General features: G+C 48.6%; 1 protein-coding gene across 1 annotated transcript in view; it reads right to left on the bottom strand.

Annotated features, from left to right (window-relative positions):
• LOC311121666 (beta-mannosidase-like) overlaps window positions 1-18545 on the bottom strand; it is a 51807-nt gene that overhangs the window by 30958 nt on the left and 2304 nt on the right. Inside the window, exons 2-6 of the mRNA XM_084196125.1 lie at window positions 8516-8610; window positions 8161-8266; window positions 7626-7799; window positions 2138-2261; window positions 1374-1543 (exon numbers count right to left, since the gene is read on the bottom strand). Coding sequence (XP_084052251.1) covers window positions 1374-1543; window positions 2138-2261; window positions 7626-7799; window positions 8161-8266; window positions 8516-8610 — 669 coding nt within the window. The remainder of the gene's footprint in view (window positions 1-1373; window positions 1544-2137; window positions 2262-7625; window positions 7800-8160; window positions 8267-8515; window positions 8611-18545) is intronic.

Here is an 18545-nt window from a genome sequence, read left to right as displayed (position 1 = left end):
TATGGGCCCTAACACTATGGACCCTAACACTATGGACCCTAACACTATGGACCCTAACCCTATGGGCCCTAACACTATGGGCCCTAACACTATGGACCCTAACACTATGGACCCTAACCCTATGGACCCTAACACTATGGACCCTAACACTATGGACCCTAACACTATGGACCCTAACCCTATGGACCCTAACCCTATGGACCCTAACACTATGGACCCTAACCCCCTGGACCCTAACCCTATGGGCCCTAACACTATGGACCCTAACCCTATGGACCCTAACCCTATGGACCCTAACACTATGGACCCTAACACTATGGACCCTAACACTATGGACCCTAGCACTATGGACCCTAACACTATGGACCCTAACCCTATGGACCCTAACACTATGGACCCTAACACTATGGACCCTAACACTATGGACCCTAACCCTATGGACCCTAACCCTATGGACCCTAACACTATGGGCCCTAGCACTATGGGCCCTAACACTATGGACCCTAACACTATGGACCCTAGCACTATGGACCCTAACACTATGGACCCTAACCCTATGGACCCTAACACTATGGGCCCTAACACTATGGGCCCTAACACTATGGACCCTAACACTATGGACCCTAACACTATGGGCCCTAACACTATGGGCCCTAACACTATGGACCCTAACACTATGAACCCTAACCCCCTGGACCCTAACACTATGGACCCTAACACTATGGACCCTAACACTATGGACCCTAACACTATGGGCCCTAACACTATGGGCCCAAACCCCCTGGACCCTAACACTATGGACCCTAACACTATGGGCCCTAACACTATGGACCCTAACACTATGGACCCTAACACTATGGACCCTAACACTATGGACCCTAACCCCCTGGACCCTAACCCCCTGGACCCTAACACTATGGGCCCTAACACTATGGGCCCTAACACTATGGACCCTAACACTATGGACCCTAGCACTATGGACCCTAACACTATGGACCCTAACACTATGGGCCCTAACACTATGGGCCCTAACACTATGGGCCCTAACCCTATGGGCCCTAACCCTATGGACCCTAACACTATGGACCCTAACACTATGGACCCTAACACTATGGACCCTAACACTATGGACCCTAACCCTATGGACCCTAACACTATGGACCCTAACCCTATGGACCCTAACACTATGGACCCTAACCCTATGGACCCTAACACTATGGACCCTAACCCCCTGGACCCTAACACTATGGACCCTAACCCCCTGGACCCTAACACTATGGACTCTGCTCAATAGTAGTACACTATAAAGGGAATAGGGTGCTATTGGGGACACAACCATACAGTCACCTTCCCACCCAGCAGCCCATACTAACTGTGTTCACATGGAGGCTGAAGGTGTTCCTGCTCTGCCCAGAGAGAAACATCACTGTGAAGGTGTGTTGTGTAGACAGCTCCATCAGAGAGAGGTTGACCTGGGCTTCAGTCTCCTCCACAGCATCAACCAACACTTCCACCCTCACCGCCCACTGAGACAGAGAGGAGTCTGGGAGACAGGAAGAGGAAGAAGAGGGCTTTCCATGACTAGCGGTGAATCCCAAACCACCCCCTCGCCCCTACCAACGTGCTTGGTGGGCCCTCCATTGTCACGTGTTGCTGACGAAACTCAGAGGGTGACTTCAAGAATTGCGAGGGGATCAAATAAAAGCATAAACTTCTGGACACACTTATAAAACGAGCATGAAATTTAACTGAGAAAATTCCCCGTCGTTTCACAAGAAATATACCTCAGTAACAGTTAAACAGTTCATTTGGAAAGTATTTCACATGTTACATTAGGCATGTGGTGTGTTATGGGATATATCACTTCACTCTGAAGCCAGCAGCGAAGCAGACTCGGTCAAAGTGGCTATCGATGAGTCTAATTAGCCACTACACCCTCCAGCATTTTAACTCCCTCAGCTTTGGGACATTTGTGCATATGGCAGAGGCGTGCCTGAACGCACAAATGGAGGCCAGAGGAGCGAGGGGAAGGGATGATCTGGGATTCAGCCTAGGAGAGTTCACCGAGTAACTGTACTGATACCGATTTCAGAATAGTTAGATGCACATGCAGAGAGAGAGAGAGAGAGACACATACCATAGACTGGCACGGTAGAGAGATGGATCAGTCGCAGCACATCAAAGGCCTCCAGGTGAACACCCTTCCACAGCCCCAGGGTTGGGAATGACGGTCCCCAGTCCCAACTGAAGGAACTCTGAGCCTGGCGGGGTAAAAGACCATCAGACAGGAGAGCTATCCAACAGGTGAATGGTGATCACAAATATAACTGACTGTTATTTTGTAGGGCACACAATAATGATGCCAATGTTTTAAGTATCTGTACGTTGGATGGTGATTTAAAACCTTAACCACACTGCTAACCTTATGCCTAACCTTAAATGAAAACCAAAAAACAACTTTTAGTTTTCATCCATTTTTACGATAGACTATTGTCTTTGTGGCTGTGGTAACTAGTGGAAACCGTGCCTGTTGTTCACACGCGTGTCTGCCCTCTCATGAGCTAGAATGGTTTCACCTGATCTTGCCTCCTCCCGACTGCGTTATATATATATATTTGAAGACATTTATTTTAATTGTTAGAGCGGCCACTAGAGTATCTGGTTAAAGTAATGGATCACCTGGCTCCATCATGATAAACAGAGCCGTTAGAAGAACAGCAACGTACTAGAAACCAGTGGACATGTGCAGGATGCCAGCGGTGCGTTATGGTGTGGAAGTGAAACGCCAAAGTAGGTAAGTTGAAATAAGCAAACAGCAATTGCAAAGTGTTGTGGTGTCTCTCTCTTTATGTAGTGTTGTGGTGTCTCTCTTTATGTAGTGTTGTGGTGTCTCTCTTTATGTAGTGTTGTGGCGTCTCTCTTTATGTAGTGTTGTGGTGTCTCTCTTTATGTAGTGTTGTGGTGTCTCTCTTTATGTAGTGTTGTGGCGTCTCTCTTTATGTAGTGTTGTGGTGTCTCTCTTTATGTAGTGTTGTGGCGTCTCTCTTTATGTAGTGTTGTGGTGTCTCTCTTTATGTAGTGTTGTGGTGTCTCTCTTTATGTAGTGTTGTGGTGTCTCTCTTTATGTAGTGTTGTGGTGTCTCTCTTGTCGTGATGTGTGTTTTGTCCTATATTTTAATTTTTAATCCCAGCCCCCGTCCCCGCAGGAGGCCCTTTGGTATGCCGTCATTGTAAATAAGAATTTGTTCTTAACTGACATGCCTAGTTAAATAAAGGTAAAATAAAACTAAATCTTTAATCTGACGGTGGTCCTGACCTCTTTAATCTGACGGTGGTCCTGACCTCTTTAATCTGACGGTGGTCCTGACCTCTTTAATCTGACGGTGGTCCTGACCTCTTTAATCTGACGGTGGTCCTGACCTCTTTAATCTGACGGTGGTCCTGACCTCTTTAATCTGACGGTGGTCCTGACCTCTTTAATCTGACGGTGGTCCTGACAGTGAGTCCAGCTGTTTTCAGTGGAAAGAGACAGATATTGATCTGTTTGTGTGTCTCTTTCTCTTGTTTGTGTCCCAAATTGCACCCTATTCCCTATATAGTGCACTATATATGGTAGTGCACTATATAGGGAATAGGGTGCCATTTGGGATGCACACTCTGTGTCTATCACTCTGGTCTTACGTACTTGTTTTATCAAACCTGTGATCTGATCTGTTCTCTGATCTAGTTAAAAATATTTTCCATTTTGTAATTATTTCATTACTTTATTCTACTTCTTTCCAGAACAATTGAAGCTAAAAATATTGAATAAATTGATGGTGGTAGAGGAAAAACAAGCTTCTGGGTGTTTCTTTACGTTTTCACCATATCTTTCTTTGACTGCTACTTCTGATGTCCATATATTAAAGAAAGCAACTTTACCTGCTAAAACTTCAACATCTGCACACTGCAATATTGAGTCAAGAGGTTGGCAAAATATATATAAAAGTACCAGAGAATCTCTTTAATCTTTACTTCAAGTCAGATGTTTATGTGTTATGTATAAGAGGCATACAGGAAGTATTCACACCCCTTGACTTTTTCCACATTTTGTTGTGTTACAGCCTGAAATTTCTGTTTAAAATGATTACATTTAGATTTTGGGGGGACACTGACCTACACACAATACCCCATCATTTCAAAGTGGAATTATGTTTTTAGACATTTCTACAAATTAATAAAAATGAAAATCTGAAATGTCTTGAGTCAATAAGTATTCAAGCCATTTTTTTTTATGGCAAGCCTAAATAAGTTCAGGAGTAAAAATGTGCTTACCCCACAGTCACATAATAAGTTGCATGGACTCACTCTGTGTGCAGTAATAGTGTTTAACATGATTTTTGAATGACTACCTCATCTCTGTCCCCCCACACATACAATTATCTGTAAGGTCCCTCAGTCGAGCAGTGAATTTCAAACACAGATTTAACCACAAAGACCAGGGAGGTTTTCCAATGCCTCACAAAGAAGGGCACCTATTGATAGATGGGTAAAAAGTAGACACTAAAGCAGACATTGAATATCTCTTTGAGCATGGTGAAGTTATTAATGACACTTTGAATGGTGTATCAATACACTCAGTCACTCCAAAGATACAGGCGTCCTTCCTAACTCAGTTAACGGAGAAGAAGGAAACCACTTACGGATTTCACCATGAAGCCAATGGTGACTTTAAAACAGTTACAGAGTTTAATGGCTGTGATAGGAGAAAACTGAGGATGGATCAACATCATTGTAGTTACTCCACAATACTAACCAAAATGACAGATTGAAAAGAAGGAAGCCTGTACAGAATACAAATATTCCAAAACATGCATCCTGTTTGCAACTAGGCACTAAAGTAATACTACAAAAAATGTGGCAAAGCTATTAACTTTTTGTCCTGAATACAAAGTGTTATGTTTGGGGCAAATCCAATACAACACATTACTGAGTACCACTCTCCATATTTTAAAGCATAGTGGTGGCAGCATCATGTTATGGGTATGCTTGTAATAGTTAAGAACTAGGGAGTTTTTCAGGATAATTTTTTTTTTTTAATGGAATGGAGCTAAGCACAGGCAAAATTCTAGAGGAAAACCTGGTTCAGTCTGCTTTCCACCAGACACTGGGAGATGAATTCACCTTTCAGCAGGACAATAACCTAAAACACAAGGCCAAATCTACACTGGAGTTGCTTACCAGGAAGACAGTGAATGTTCCAGTGGCTGAGTTTTGACTTAAATCTATGGCAAGACTTGAAAATGGTTGTCTAGCAACGATCAACAACCAATTTGACACAGCTTGAAGAATTTTGAAAAGAATAAAGGGCAAATGTTGCACAATCCAGGAGTGGAAAGCTCTTAGAGATTTACCCAGAAAGACGCACAGCTGTAATCGCAGCCAAAGGTGATTCTAACATCTATTGACTCAGGGGTGTGAATACTTATGTAAATGAGATACTTTTGGTGATGTAGTGTATGTGGACACCTGCTTGTCCAACATCTCATTCCAAAATCATGGGCATTAATATGGAGTTGGTCCCCCTTTGCTGCTATAACAGCCTCCACTCTTCTGGGAAGGCTTTCCACTAGATGTTGGAACATTGCTGAGGGGACTTGCTTCCATTCAGCTACAAGAGCATTAGTGAGGTCGGGCACTGATGTTGGGCGATTAGGCCTGGCTCGCAGTCTGTGTTCCAATTCATCCCAAAGGTGTTCGATGGGGTTGAGGTTAGGGCTCTGTGCAGGCAGGTCAAGTTCTTCCACACCGATCTTGACAAACTATTTCTGTATGGATCTCGCTTTGTGCACAAATGTCCCAGGAAAGGGTCTTCCCAAACTGTTGCCACAAAGTTGGAAGCACAGAATCATCTATAATGTCATTGTATGCTGTAGCGTTAAGATTTCCCTTCACTGGAACTAAGGGGCCTAGCCCGAACCATGAAAAACAGCCCCAGACCATTATTCCTCCTCCACCAAACTTTACAGTTGGCACTATGCATTCAGGCAGGTAGTGTTCTCCTGGCATCCACTAAACCCAGATTAGTCCGTCGGACTGCCAGATGGTGAGCGTTATCCATCACTCCAGAGAACGCGTTTCCACTGCTCCAGAGTCCAATGGCGGCGAGCTTTACACCACTCCAGCTGACACTTGGCATTGCGCATGGTGATCTTAGGCTTGTGTGCGGCTGCTCGGCCATGGAAACCCATTTCATGAAGCTCCCGACGAACAGTTATTGTGCTGATGTTGCTTCCAGAGGCAGTTTCGAACTCGGTAGTGAGTGTTGCAACCGAGGACAGATGATTCACGCGTTACGCGCTTCAGCACTCAGAGGTCCCGTTCTGTGAGCTTGTGTGGCCTACCACTTCACGGCTGAGCCGTTGTTGCTCCTAGACGTTTCCACTTCACAATAACAGCACTTACAGTTGACCGGGGCAGCTCTAGCAGGGCAGAAATTTGACAAACGGACTTGTTGTAAAGCTGGCATCCTATGACGGTGCCACATTGAATGTCACTGAGCTCTTCAGTAAAACCATTCTACTGCCAATGTTTGTCTATGGAGATTGCATGGCAGTGTGCTCAATTTTATACACCTGTCAGCAACGGTTGTGGTTGAAATAGCCAAATCCACTAATTTGAAGGGGTGTCCACATACATTTATAGATTTATAGTGTATTTTTGTATTTCATTTTGAATAAATTTATTAAAATGTCTAGGTTAGGTTAGGATAATTAGGTTAAGGTTAGGATAATTAAGTTAAGGTTTGGACACTGGTTTAGGGTTAGTTAAAATGCTCCCTGAAACGATTCCAAAATGACGATGATTTTGATGATTTATGCGTCACATCCATCCGTAGCTGGTATACCGTCTAGCCACAACCTAAAATAAGGGTATGTTGCTAATATCATCTAGGTAGCTAGCTAGATCGCTAGCTTTTTTTTTTTGCAAAAAAAACTAGCCCATTCATTGCACATTGTAAATATCTGACGGCTACTAGGATAGAAAACACAAGACCAAATGCATAAATAAGCCAACAGATATTAGTTAAATAAAATATGGAACAGTAAATTAATGTTCAGTATATCTTTCGTTTTGGATCGAGCTAGCTAGTAGCGAGCTAGCTGACAGCAAAGGTGTCCTCTAGAGATGACGTGCAGGAGCTTGCAGGGATTTGTAGTCTTGCATGATGTCTACTTTGATGCTAATTAGCATTTTCGAAATCTGAGAGTAAATAGAGTCAAATATATTGATAAAAGTCACCTTGTCCGAGAGGGATTTACATGGGTTATCAAAACATCAGAGAAAAAAAAACAGACTTAATTTGAAGTGTTTCTAAAATGGGGGCTACTATTGGAACCATTTCCGCTAGGCTTAATGGGTATTATGACGACAACCCTGTGGGGATCTATAAAGGTTAAATAAATACAAATACATTCTTCCCAAGAGTTACAGCTTTCAAGAGTGACATAATTTGATGGAGATCAAATTACACATGACTAAACTGTAAAAAAACTGAAAGATTAAATGTTTTCTGTCAACACACAATAAGCACTATTAACTGAAAAGATGATATTATAAATTCCCAAGAGTTTCAAGCCACTCACCTTTCTGATAAAGTTGACGTGACATTCGCCCTTCTGGACGGGCGGAGGACAGTCCGGGGGCACCCTGTAGGAGGAGTGGGCCTGACTCCTTTCTGAGGCGTACACTACAGGGGAAAGGAGGCTCACCTTCACAACGTTCTTCCCTTCTCTCAACAACTGGCCTACGCTGAAGTCCTGAAGATCAGGGAAACCATGTTATCAAGTGGTCCTGTGTGGCTCTGCCTCAGTTGGTAAGCATAGTCAGGATTTCGGGTTCGATGCCCTCTGGGGGGGGGGTCACCCATATACGAAAAATTTATGCACGCTTTGCTGAATGTCGCTTTGGATAAAAGTGTCTGTAAATGGCTTATGTTAGTAATGTTATCTAAAGAGATTGTTGGGCCAGATCAAACACAAATCACTATACATACATATTATGTAAATGGTAACACAGATTTGACAATTGAACTAAAACTATCATACACACCTTAAATCATACTACAAAATGTGCAACATAAATCATGTTCATACGGGAAATAATAAAAATTTTCCATACATATCTGCGGAACATGTTGTCCGTCTTTCCCACAACAACTCCATTCAGAGAGATGGACGCTACAGTGTCCACCCCTTCAAACACCAGCTGGACTCTCTGTTTAGCCCTGGAGAAGGGGACAACAAGGTTTATCTTAGAAAAACGGAGGGGTGGCTTCCCGGACACAGATTAATCCTAGTCCTAGACTAAAAAGACAGCTCAATGGAGAATCTCCATAGAAAGTTATTTTTATTCCGAGACGAGGCTTATTCTGTGTCCGGGTGAACCGGCCTTGAAAGACAAGGCTTGTTCTGTGTCCGGGTGAACCGGCCCTGGGAGTAGAGAATACATTAAGTGTAAGCTGTGCAAATAGTACCTTAGCTCAGTTGAGGCAGAAAATGTAGTGGTGTATGTCCAGTTGTCAAGAGCGATCCACCTGTATGCTACGTCATTGAACCTGAAGTAGAGATCCTGAGAGAGAGAGAGAGAGAGAGAGAGAGAGAGAGAGAGAGAGAGAGAGAGAGAGAGAGAGAGACAGAGAGAGAGAGACAGAGAGAGAGAGACAGAGAGAGAGGGAGAGATGCATTTTCATGTAATAAATAATAAAGGAGGCTCCGTCAGTCAGTAGGTGTAGCTGCAGCCCAACATGGCGACCGGAGTATGGGCGAGTCGAAAGGAGTGAGTACGGAAAGCGAATCAGCTAATTGGGCAGATTTGTTGCCACTCAAGACTGTTTTGCGTGGCTGATTGGGCTGCACGACGAGTCGATAAGCCGGTGCGAATGACTAGTGCACCGCCATTGGATGGATTTTTTTTTCCATCTCAGGATTTTTTTTCAAGTAGGATAGCAGGCTACACAAGAAATAACTAATATTGATAACCATAACAGAAATAACTAATATTGATAACCATCACAGAAATAACTAATATTGATAATCATCTAGATACATGTCATACTATTTTTGCCCAGACAGCATCAGATACATGGGCTACACATAGAGAGACAGAGGGGCGCTGTTTCGCTCGCTCGGATGCTTTCTCCGGTGAGATAGTTTTAGCCACTTGCAAATTGAAGGAAAGTTGGCAGGTGCACACCATTTTCGTATGCTGGAATAATTTTGGACTAACGTGCGAAGGAAACCTAGTTTTTGAAGTGATTTGTTTGACAATCAGATGAAAACATCATGACTGGTTGTGTTCATGCCACAATAAAAAGTAATACATTTTTACAGTTAAATGACATGTCTTTACTATAAAAACCCATTAAAACTCAACATAAGCCTCGTGAAACAACGTGCTAGCCATGCTATAAAGTTATAGTTAGCCATGCTATAGTTATAGTTAGCCATGCTAGCCATGCTATAGTTATAGTTAGCCATGCTAGCCATGCTATAGTTATAGTTAGCCATGCTAGCCATGCTATAGTTATAGTTAGCCATGCTATAGTTATAGTTAGCCATGCTAGCCATGCTATAGTTATAGTTAGCCATGCTAGCCATGCTATAAAGTTATAGTTAGCCATGCTAGCAATCTCTGCTGCTAGCCATCTCATTTCAGCAACAAAACCCGCTAGGTGAATATTTTTGGTTAACGCTTACTAGTTAATAGAATTGATTCGCCATCTGGCTAGAATAGATGGTCCTCAGGCTGGTCACTGTAGATAGGAGCCTGGCAGACTGATCAGCCTGCAGTGCCTTCGGAAAGTATTCAGACCCCTTGAGACTTTTTCCACATGTTGTTACGTTACAACCTTATTCTAAAATGGATTGAATCGTTTTTTTCCCCCTCAACAATCTACACACAATACCCCATAATCACAAAGCAAAAACTGGTTTTTAGAAATGTTAGCACATTTATAAAAAATAAAAAACTTATGACATTTACATAAGTATTCAGACCCTTTACTCAGTACTTTGTTGAAGCCCCTTTAGCAGCGATTACTGCCTCGAGTCTTGTTTGGTATGACGCTACAAGCTTGGCACACCTGTATTTGGGGAGTTTCTCCATTTTCTTCTCTGCAGATTCTCTCAAGCACTGTCAGGTTGGATGGGGAGCGTTGCTGCACAGCTATGTTCAGGTCTCTCCAGAGATGTTCGATTGGGTTCAAGTCCGGGCTCTGACTGGGCCACTCAAGGACATTCAGAGACTTGTCCCGAAGCCACTCATGCGTTGTCTTGGCTGTGTGCTTAGGGTCGTTGTCCTGTTGGAAGGTGAACCTTCGCCTCAGTCTGAGGTCCTGAGCGCTCTGGAGCAGGTTTTCATCAAGGATCTCTCTGTACTTTGCTCCGTTAATCTTACCCTTGATCCTGACTAGTCTCCCAGTCCCTGCTGCTGAAAAACATCCCCACAGCATGATGCTGCCACCACAATGCTTTTGGCAAACCCAAAGTGGGCTGTCATGTGCCTTTTACTGAGGAGTGGCTTCCGTCTGGCCACTCTACCATAAAGGCCTGATTGGTGGAGTGCTGCAGAGATGGTTGTCCTTCTGGAAGGATATCCCATCTCCACAGAGAAACTCTGGAGCTCTGTCAGAGTGACCATCGGGTTCTTGGTCACCTCCCTGACCAAGGCCCTTCTCCCCCGATTGCTCAGTTTGGCCGGGTGGCCAGCTCTAGGAAGAGTCTTGGTGGTTCCAAACTTCTTCCATTTAAGAATGATGGACACTGGGTTCTTGGGGACCTTCAATGCTGCAGAAATTTTTTGGTACCCTTTCCCAGATCTGTGCGTCGACACAATCCTGTCTTGGAGCTCTATGGACAATTCCTTCGACCTCATGGCTTGGTTTTTGCTCTGACATGCACTGTCAACTGTGGGACCTTATATAGACAGGTGTGTGCCTTTCCAAATCATGTCCAATCAATTGAATTTACCACAGGTGGACTCCAATCAAGTTGTAGAAACATCTCAAGGATGATCAATGGAAACAGGATGCACCTGAGCTCAATTTCGAGTCTCACAGCAAATGGTCTGAATACTTATGTAAATAAGGTATTTTTGTATTGATCTATTTTATATAAATATGCAAACATATCTAAAAACCTGTTTTCGCTTTGTTATTAATTAATTAATTAATTAATATGCCATTTAGCAGACGCTTTTATCCAAAGCGACTTACAGTCATGCGTGCATACATTTTTGTGTATGGGTGGTCCCGGGGATCGAACCCACTACCTTGGCGTTACAAGCGCCGTGCTCTACCAGCTGAGCTACAGAGGACCACATGTTATTACGGGGTATTGTGTGTAGATTGATGAGGATTTGTATTTATTTAATCAATTTTAGAATAAGGCTGTAACGTAACAAAATGTGGAAAAAGTCAAAGGGTCTGAATACTTTCCGAATGCACTGTATGTAGCAGCCTGCCAGACTGATTGTGCTAAGGCCAACCATATCTACTCGCTGCTAGTGTGATCTTGCAATCGGCGAAACACAAAGGCCACAATAATTGCTACAAATCAGCCTCCCAAGTGGCGCAGCGGTCTAATGTACTGCATCTCAGTGTTTGAGGCGTCACTGATTGGGAGTCCCATAGGGCGGCGCACAATTGGCCCAGCGTTGTCCGGGTTTGACCGGTGTAGGCCGTTATTAACAATAAGAATTTGTTCTTACTGACTTGCCTAGTTAAATAAAGGTAAAATAAATAAATAAAAATTGCAGTGCTTGAGGAGTCACTAGACCTGGGTTCAATCCCAGGCTGTGTCACAACCGGCCGTGACTGGGGTCCCATAGGCCGGCGCACAATTGGCCCAGCGTCGCCCGGGTTAGGGGAGGGTTTGGCCGAGGGGGCTTTACTTGGCTCATCGCACTCTAGCGACTCCTTGTGGCGGGCCGGGCGCCTGCAGGCTGACTTCGGTCATCAGTTGGACAGTGTTTCCCTCGACACATTGGTGCAGCTGGCTTCCGGTTTAAGCGGGCAGGTGTTAAGAAGCACGGTTTGGCGGGTCATGTTTCGGAGGACGCATGACTCGACCTTCGCATCTCCCGAGCCCGTTGGGGAGTTGCAGCGATGAGACAAGATCGCAGTTGGATATCATGAAATTGGGTAGAAAATGGGTGTAAAATACAAACAAAAAAAATATATGCTACAAATCATGACTCCGTTTTTAGATCGGGCAGCAGGCTCAATCAACCAATGACAACATTGGTGGAACTCTCCCGGCGGGAAAAATTCTAAATACCGCTATAGTGCATAATTATGTCTGAAACACCCTCTAATCACTCAGGATTTCGTAGGGAGACTGGAAAAACACCCCACATAGTGTCTCGCAGGTGAAGTTCCCACTGAATATCTTACTTAAAAGCTAAAAAGGTTTTGAAGGGGAATAATAACACTGTACTCTATATAGCCATTGAAATGTGTAAATGCCTGCTGAGCTTTATCCAACTGTCTCACACCATCACAACCATAAACATCAACGCATTTTACTCCATCGTTTGTAAACAATGTAATTGTAAATAAACACTTCATAGCTTCAAAACATGGTTAAAACTTTCATTTTGATCTTATGGATTGAGCCGTCCTTGCATCCATGGCTCAGTCTATGAATTTGAAGAGGTCAAGGGGCAGGGTACAGTAGACAGGGAAGAGGTCAGGGGGCAGGGTACAGTAGACAGGGAAGGGGTCAGGGGGCAGGGTACAGTAGACAGGGAAGAGGTCAGGGGGCAGGGTACAGTAGACAGGGAAGAGGTCAGGGGGCAGTAGACAGGGAAGAGGTCAGGGGGCAGGGTACAGTAGACAGGGAAGAGGTCAGGGGGCAGGGTACAGTAGACAGGGAAGAGGTCAGGGTACAGTAGACAGGGAAGGGGTCAGGGGGCAGGGTACAGTAGACAGGGAAGAGGTCAGGGGGAAGGGTACAGTAGACAGGGAAGAGGTCAGGGTACAGTAGACAGGGAAGAGGTCAGGGGGCAGGGTACAGTAGACAGGGAAGAGGTCAGGGTACAGTAGACAGGGAAGAGGTCAGGGTACAGTAGACAGGGAAGAGGTCAGGGGGCAGGGTACAGTAGACAGGGAAGAGGTCAGGGTACAGTAGACAGGGAAGAGGTCAGGGGGAAGGGTACAGTAGACAGGGAAGAGGTCAGGGGGCAGGGTACAGTAGAAAGGGAAGAGGTCAGGGGGAAGGGTACAGTAGACAGGGAAGAGGTCAGGGGGCAGGGTACAGTAGACAGGGAAGAGGTCAGGGGGCAGGGTACAGTAGACAGGGAAGAGGTCAGGGGGCAGGGTACAGTAGACAGGGAAGAGGTCAGGGGGCAGGGTACAGTAGACAGGGAAGAGGTCAGGGGGCAGGGTACAGTAGAAAGGGAAGAGGTCAGGGGGAAGGGTACAGTAGACAGGGAAGAGGTCAGGGGGCAGGGTACAGTAGAAAGGGAAGAGGTCAGGGGGCAGTAGACAGGGAAGAGGTCAGGGGGCAGGGTACAGTAGACAGGGAAGAGGTCAGGGGGCAGGGTACAGTAGACAGGGAAGAGGTCAGGGGGCAGGGTACAGTAGACAGGGAAGAGGTCGGGGGGGGAGGGTCCAGTAGACAGGGAAGAGGTCAGGGGGCAGGGTACAGTAGACAGGGAAGAGGTCAGGGGGCAGTAGACAGGGAAGAGGTCAGGGGGCAGGGTACAGTAGACAGGGAAGGGGGCAGGGTACAGTAGACCGGGAAGAGGTCAGGGGGCAGGGTACAGTAGAAAGGGAAGAGGTCAGGGGGAAGGGTACAGTAGACAGGGAAGAGGTCAGGGTACAGTAGACAGGGAAGAGGTCAGGGGGCAGGGTACAGTAGACAGGGAAGAGGTCAGGGGGCAGGGTACAGTAGAAAGGGAAGAGGTCAGGGGGCAGGGTACAGTAGACAGGGAAGGGGGCAGGGTAGAGTAGACAGGGAAGAGGTCAGGGGGCAGGGTACAGTAGAAAGGGAAGAGGTCAGGGGGCAGGGTACAGTAGACAGGGAAGAGGTCAGGGGGCAGGGTACAGTAGACAGGGAAGAGGTCAGGGGGCAGGGTACAGTAGACAGGGAAGAGGTCAGGGGGCAGGGTACAGTAGAAAGGGAAGAGGTCAGGGGGAAGGGTACAGTAGACAGGGAAGAGGTCAGGGGGCAGGGTCCAGTAGACAGGGAAGAGGTTAGGGGGCAGGGTACAGTAGACAGGGAAGAGGTCAGGGGGCAGGGTCCAGTAGACAGGGAAGAGGTCAGGGGGCAGTAGACAGGGAAGAGGTCAGGGGGCAGGGTACAGTAGAAAGGGAAGAGGTCAGGGGGCAGGGTACAGTAGACAGGGAAGAGGTCAGGGGGCAGGGTCCAGTAGACAGGGAAGAGGTCAGGGGGCAGTAGACAGGGAAGAGGTCAGGGGGCAGGGTACAGTAGACAGGGAAGGGGGCAGGGTACAGTAGACAGGGAAGAGGTCAGGGGGCAGGGTACAGTAGACAGGGAAGAGGTCAGGGGGCAGGGTACAGTAGAAAGGGAAGAGGTCAGGGGGAAGGGTACAGTAGACAGGGAAGAGGTCAGGGGGCAGGGTACAGTAGACAGGGAAGAGGTCAGGGGGCAGGGTCCAGTAGACAGGGAAGAGGTCAGGGGGCAGGGTACAGTAGACAGGGAAGAGGTCAGGGGGCAGGGTACAGTAGACAGGGAAGAGGTCAGGGGGCAGGGTACAGTAGACAGGGAAGAGGTCAGGGGGCAGGGTACAGTAGACAGGGAAGAGGTCAGGGGGCAGTAGACAGGGAAGAGGTCAGGGGGCAGGGTACAGTAGACAGGGAAGAGGTCAGGGGGCAGTAGACAGGGAAGGGGTCAGGGGGCAGGGTACAGTAGACAGTGAAGAGGTCAGGGTACAGTAGACAGGGAAGAGGTCAGGGGGCAGGGTACAGTAGACAGGGAAGAGGTCGGGGGGCAGGGTCCAGTAGACAGGGAAGAGGTCAGGGGGCAGGGTACAGTAGACAGGGAAGAGGTCAGGGGGCAGTAGACAGGGAAGAGGTCAGGGGGCAGGGTACAGTAGACAGGGAAGGGGGCAGGGTACAGTAGACAGGGAAGAGGTCAGGGGGCAGGGTACAGTAGAAAGGGAAGAGGCCAGGGTACAGTAGACAGGGAAGAGGTCAGGGGGCAGGGTACAGTAGACAGGGAAGGGGGCAGGGTACAGTAGACAGGGAAGAGGTCAGGGGGCAGGGTACAGTAGACAGGGAAGAGGTCAGGGTACAGTAGACAGGGAAGAGGTCAGGGGGCAGGGTACAGTAGACAGGGAAGGGGGCAGGGTACAGTAGACAGGGAAGAGGTCAGGGGGCAGGGTACAGTAGAAAGGGAAGAGGTCAGGGGGCAGGGTACAGTAGACAGGGAAGGGGGCAGGGTAGAGTAGACAGGGAAGAGGTCAGGGGGCAGGGTACAGTAGAAAGGGAAGAGGTCAGGGGGCAGGGTACAGTAGACAGGGAAGAGGTCAGGGGGCAGGGTACAGTAGACAGGGAAGAGGTCAGGGGGCAGGGTACAGTAGAAAGGGAAGAGGTCAGGGGGAAGGGTACAGTAGACAGGGAAGAGGTCAGGGGCAGGGTACAGTAGAAAGGGAAGAGGTCAGGGGGCAGGGTACAGTAGACAGGGAAGAGGTCAGGGGGCAGGGTACAGTAGACAGGGAAGGGGGCAGGGTACAGTAGACAGGGAAGAGGTCAGGGGGCAGGGTACAGTAGACAGGGAAGAGGTCAGGGGGCAGGGTCCAATAGACAGGGAAGAGGTCAGGGGGCAGGGTACAGTAGACAGGGAAGAGGTCAGGGGGCAGGGTACAGTAGACAGGGAAGAGGTCAGGGGGCAGGGTCCAGTAGACAGGGAAGAGGTCAGGGGGCAGGGTCCAGTAGACAGGGAAGAGGTCAGGGTACAGTAGACAGGGAAGAGGTCAGGGGGCAGGGTACAGTAGACAGGGAAGAGGTCAGGGGGCAGGGTACAGTAGACAGGGAAGAGGTCAGGGGGCAGGGTACAGTTGAAGAGGTCAGGGGGCAGGGTACATTAGACAGGGAAGAGGTCAGGGGGCAGGGTCCAATAGACAGGGAAGAGGTCAGGGGGCAGGGTACAGTAGACAGGGAAGAGGTCAGGGGGCAGGGTACAGTAGACAGGGAAGAGGTCAGGGGGCAGGGTACAGTAGACAGGGAAGAGGTCAGGGGGCAGGGTACAGTAGACAGGGAAGAGGTCAGGGGGCAGTAGACAGGGAAGAGGTCAGGGGGCAGTAGACAGGGAAGAGGTCAGGGGGCAGTAGACAGGGAAGAGGTCAGGGGGCAGTAGACAGGGAAGAGGTCAGGGGGCAGGGTACAGTAGACAGGGAAGAGGTCAGGGGGCAGGGTACAGTAGACAGGGAAGAGGTCAGGGGGCAGGGTCCAGTAGACAGGGAAGAGGTCAGGGGGCAGGGTACAGTAGACAGGGAAGAGGTCAGGGGGCAGTAGACAGGGAAGAGGTCAGGGGGCAGGGTACAGTAGACAGGGAAGAGGTCAGGGGGCAGGGTACAGTAGACAGGGAAGAGGTCAGGGGGCAGGGTACAGTAGACAGGGAAGGGGGCAGGGTACAGTAGACAGGGAAGAGGTCAGGGGGCAGGGTACAGTAGACAGGGAAGAGGTCAGGGGGCAGGGTACAGTAGAAAGGGAAGAGGTCAGGGGGAAGGGTACAGTAGACAGGGAAGAGGTCAGGGGGCAGGGTACAGTAGACAGGGAAGAGGTCAGGGGGCAGGGTACAGTAGACAGGGAAGAGGTCAGGGGGCAGGGTACAGTAGACAGGGAAGAGGTCCGGGGGCAGGGTACAGTAGACAGGGAAGAGGTCAGGGGGCAGGGTACAGTAGACAGGGAAGAGGTCAGGGGGCAGGGTACAGTAGACAGGGAAGAGGTCAGGGGGCAGGGTCCAATAGACAGGGAAGAGGTCAGGGGGCAGGGTACAGTAGACAGGGAAGAGGTCAGGGTCCAATAGACAGGGAAGAGGTCAGGGGGCAGGGTACAGTAGACAGGGAAGAGGTCAGGGTACAGTAGACAGGGAAGAGGTCAGGGTACAGTAGACAGGGAAGAGGTCAGGGGGCAGGGTACAGTAGACAGGGAAGAGGTCCGGGGGCAGGGTACAGTAGACAGGGAAGAGGTCAGGGGGCAGGGTACAGTAGACAGGGAAGAGGTCAGGGGGCAGGGTACAGTAGACAGGGAAGAGGTCAGGGGGCAGGGTACAGTAGACAGGGAAGGGGTCAGGGGGCAGGGTACAGTAGACAGGGAAGAGGTCAGGGGGCAGGGTACATTAGACAGGGAAGAGGTCAGGGGGCAGGGTACAGTAGACAGGGAAGAGGTCAGGGGTCAGGGTACAGTAGACAGGGAAGGGGTCAGGGGGCAGGGTACAGTAGACAGGGAAGAGGTCAGGGTCAGGGTACAGTAGACAGGGAAGGGGTCAGGGGGCAGTAGACAGGGAAGAGGTCAGGGGGCAGGGTCCAGTAGACAGGGAAGAGGTCAGGGGGCAGGGTACAGTAGACAGGGAAGGGGTCAGGGGGCAGGGTACAGTAGACAGGGAAGAGGTCAGGGGGCAGGGTACAGTAGACAGGGAAGAGGTCAGGGTACAGTAGACAGGGAAGAGGTCAGGGGGAAGGGTACAGTAGACAGGGAAGAGGTCAGGGGGCAGTAGACAGGGAAGAGGTCAGGGGGCAGGGTACAGTAGACAGGGAAGGGGTCAGGGGGCAGTAGACAGGGAAGAGGTCAGGGGGCAGGGTCCAGTAGACAGGGAAGAGGTCAGGGGGCAGGGTACAGTAGACAGGGAAGGGGTCAGGGGGCAGGGTACAGTAGACAGGGAAGAGGTCAGGGGGCAGGGTACAGTAGACAGGGAAGAGGTCAGGGTACAGTAGACAGGGAAGAGGTCAGGGGGAAGGGTACAGTAGACAGGGAAGAGGTCAGGGGGCAGTAGACAGGGAAGAGGTCAGGGGGCAGGGTACAGTAGACAGGGAAGAGGTCAGGGGGCAGGGTACAGTAGACAGGGAAGAGGTCAGGGGGCAGGGTACAGTAGACAGGGAAGAGGTCAGGGGGCAGGGTACAGTAGACAGGGAAGAGGTCAGGGTACAGTAGACAGGGAAGAGGTCAGGGTACAGTAGACAGGGAAGAGGTCAGGGGGCAGGGTACAGTAGACAGGGAAGAGGTCAGGGGGCAGGGTACAGTAGACAGGGAAGAGGTCAGGGGGCAGGGTACAGTAGACAGGGAAGAGGTCAGGGGGCAGGGGATGTTTATGAGGGGGAAGGCAGAAGGAAGTGTGCGACATTAAAAAGAGCACTGACAACAACAAAAGGAATCTACAGTAATATCAGGCATGGGAACTATTCAGATTGTAATTATACAACATGGAATTCAACACGCTACATTTTAATCCCAGATGTACATTTATAAAACTCCCTAGGTCAGCCAATTACTATGAAAAGACTACACAAACGTATATTTAATGTCTAATCATCTATAGTAG

Source organism: Coregonus lavaretus, assembly GCF_964263955.1.
Source record: "Coregonus lavaretus genome assembly, contig: HAP1_SCAFFOLD_728, whole genome shotgun sequence".
NCBI classification, from domain to species: domain Eukaryota; kingdom Metazoa; phylum Chordata; class Actinopteri; order Salmoniformes; family Salmonidae; genus Coregonus; species Coregonus lavaretus.
Note: the sequence above shows the minus strand (reverse complement) of the source record. Positions and strands in the feature narration are given on the sequence as shown.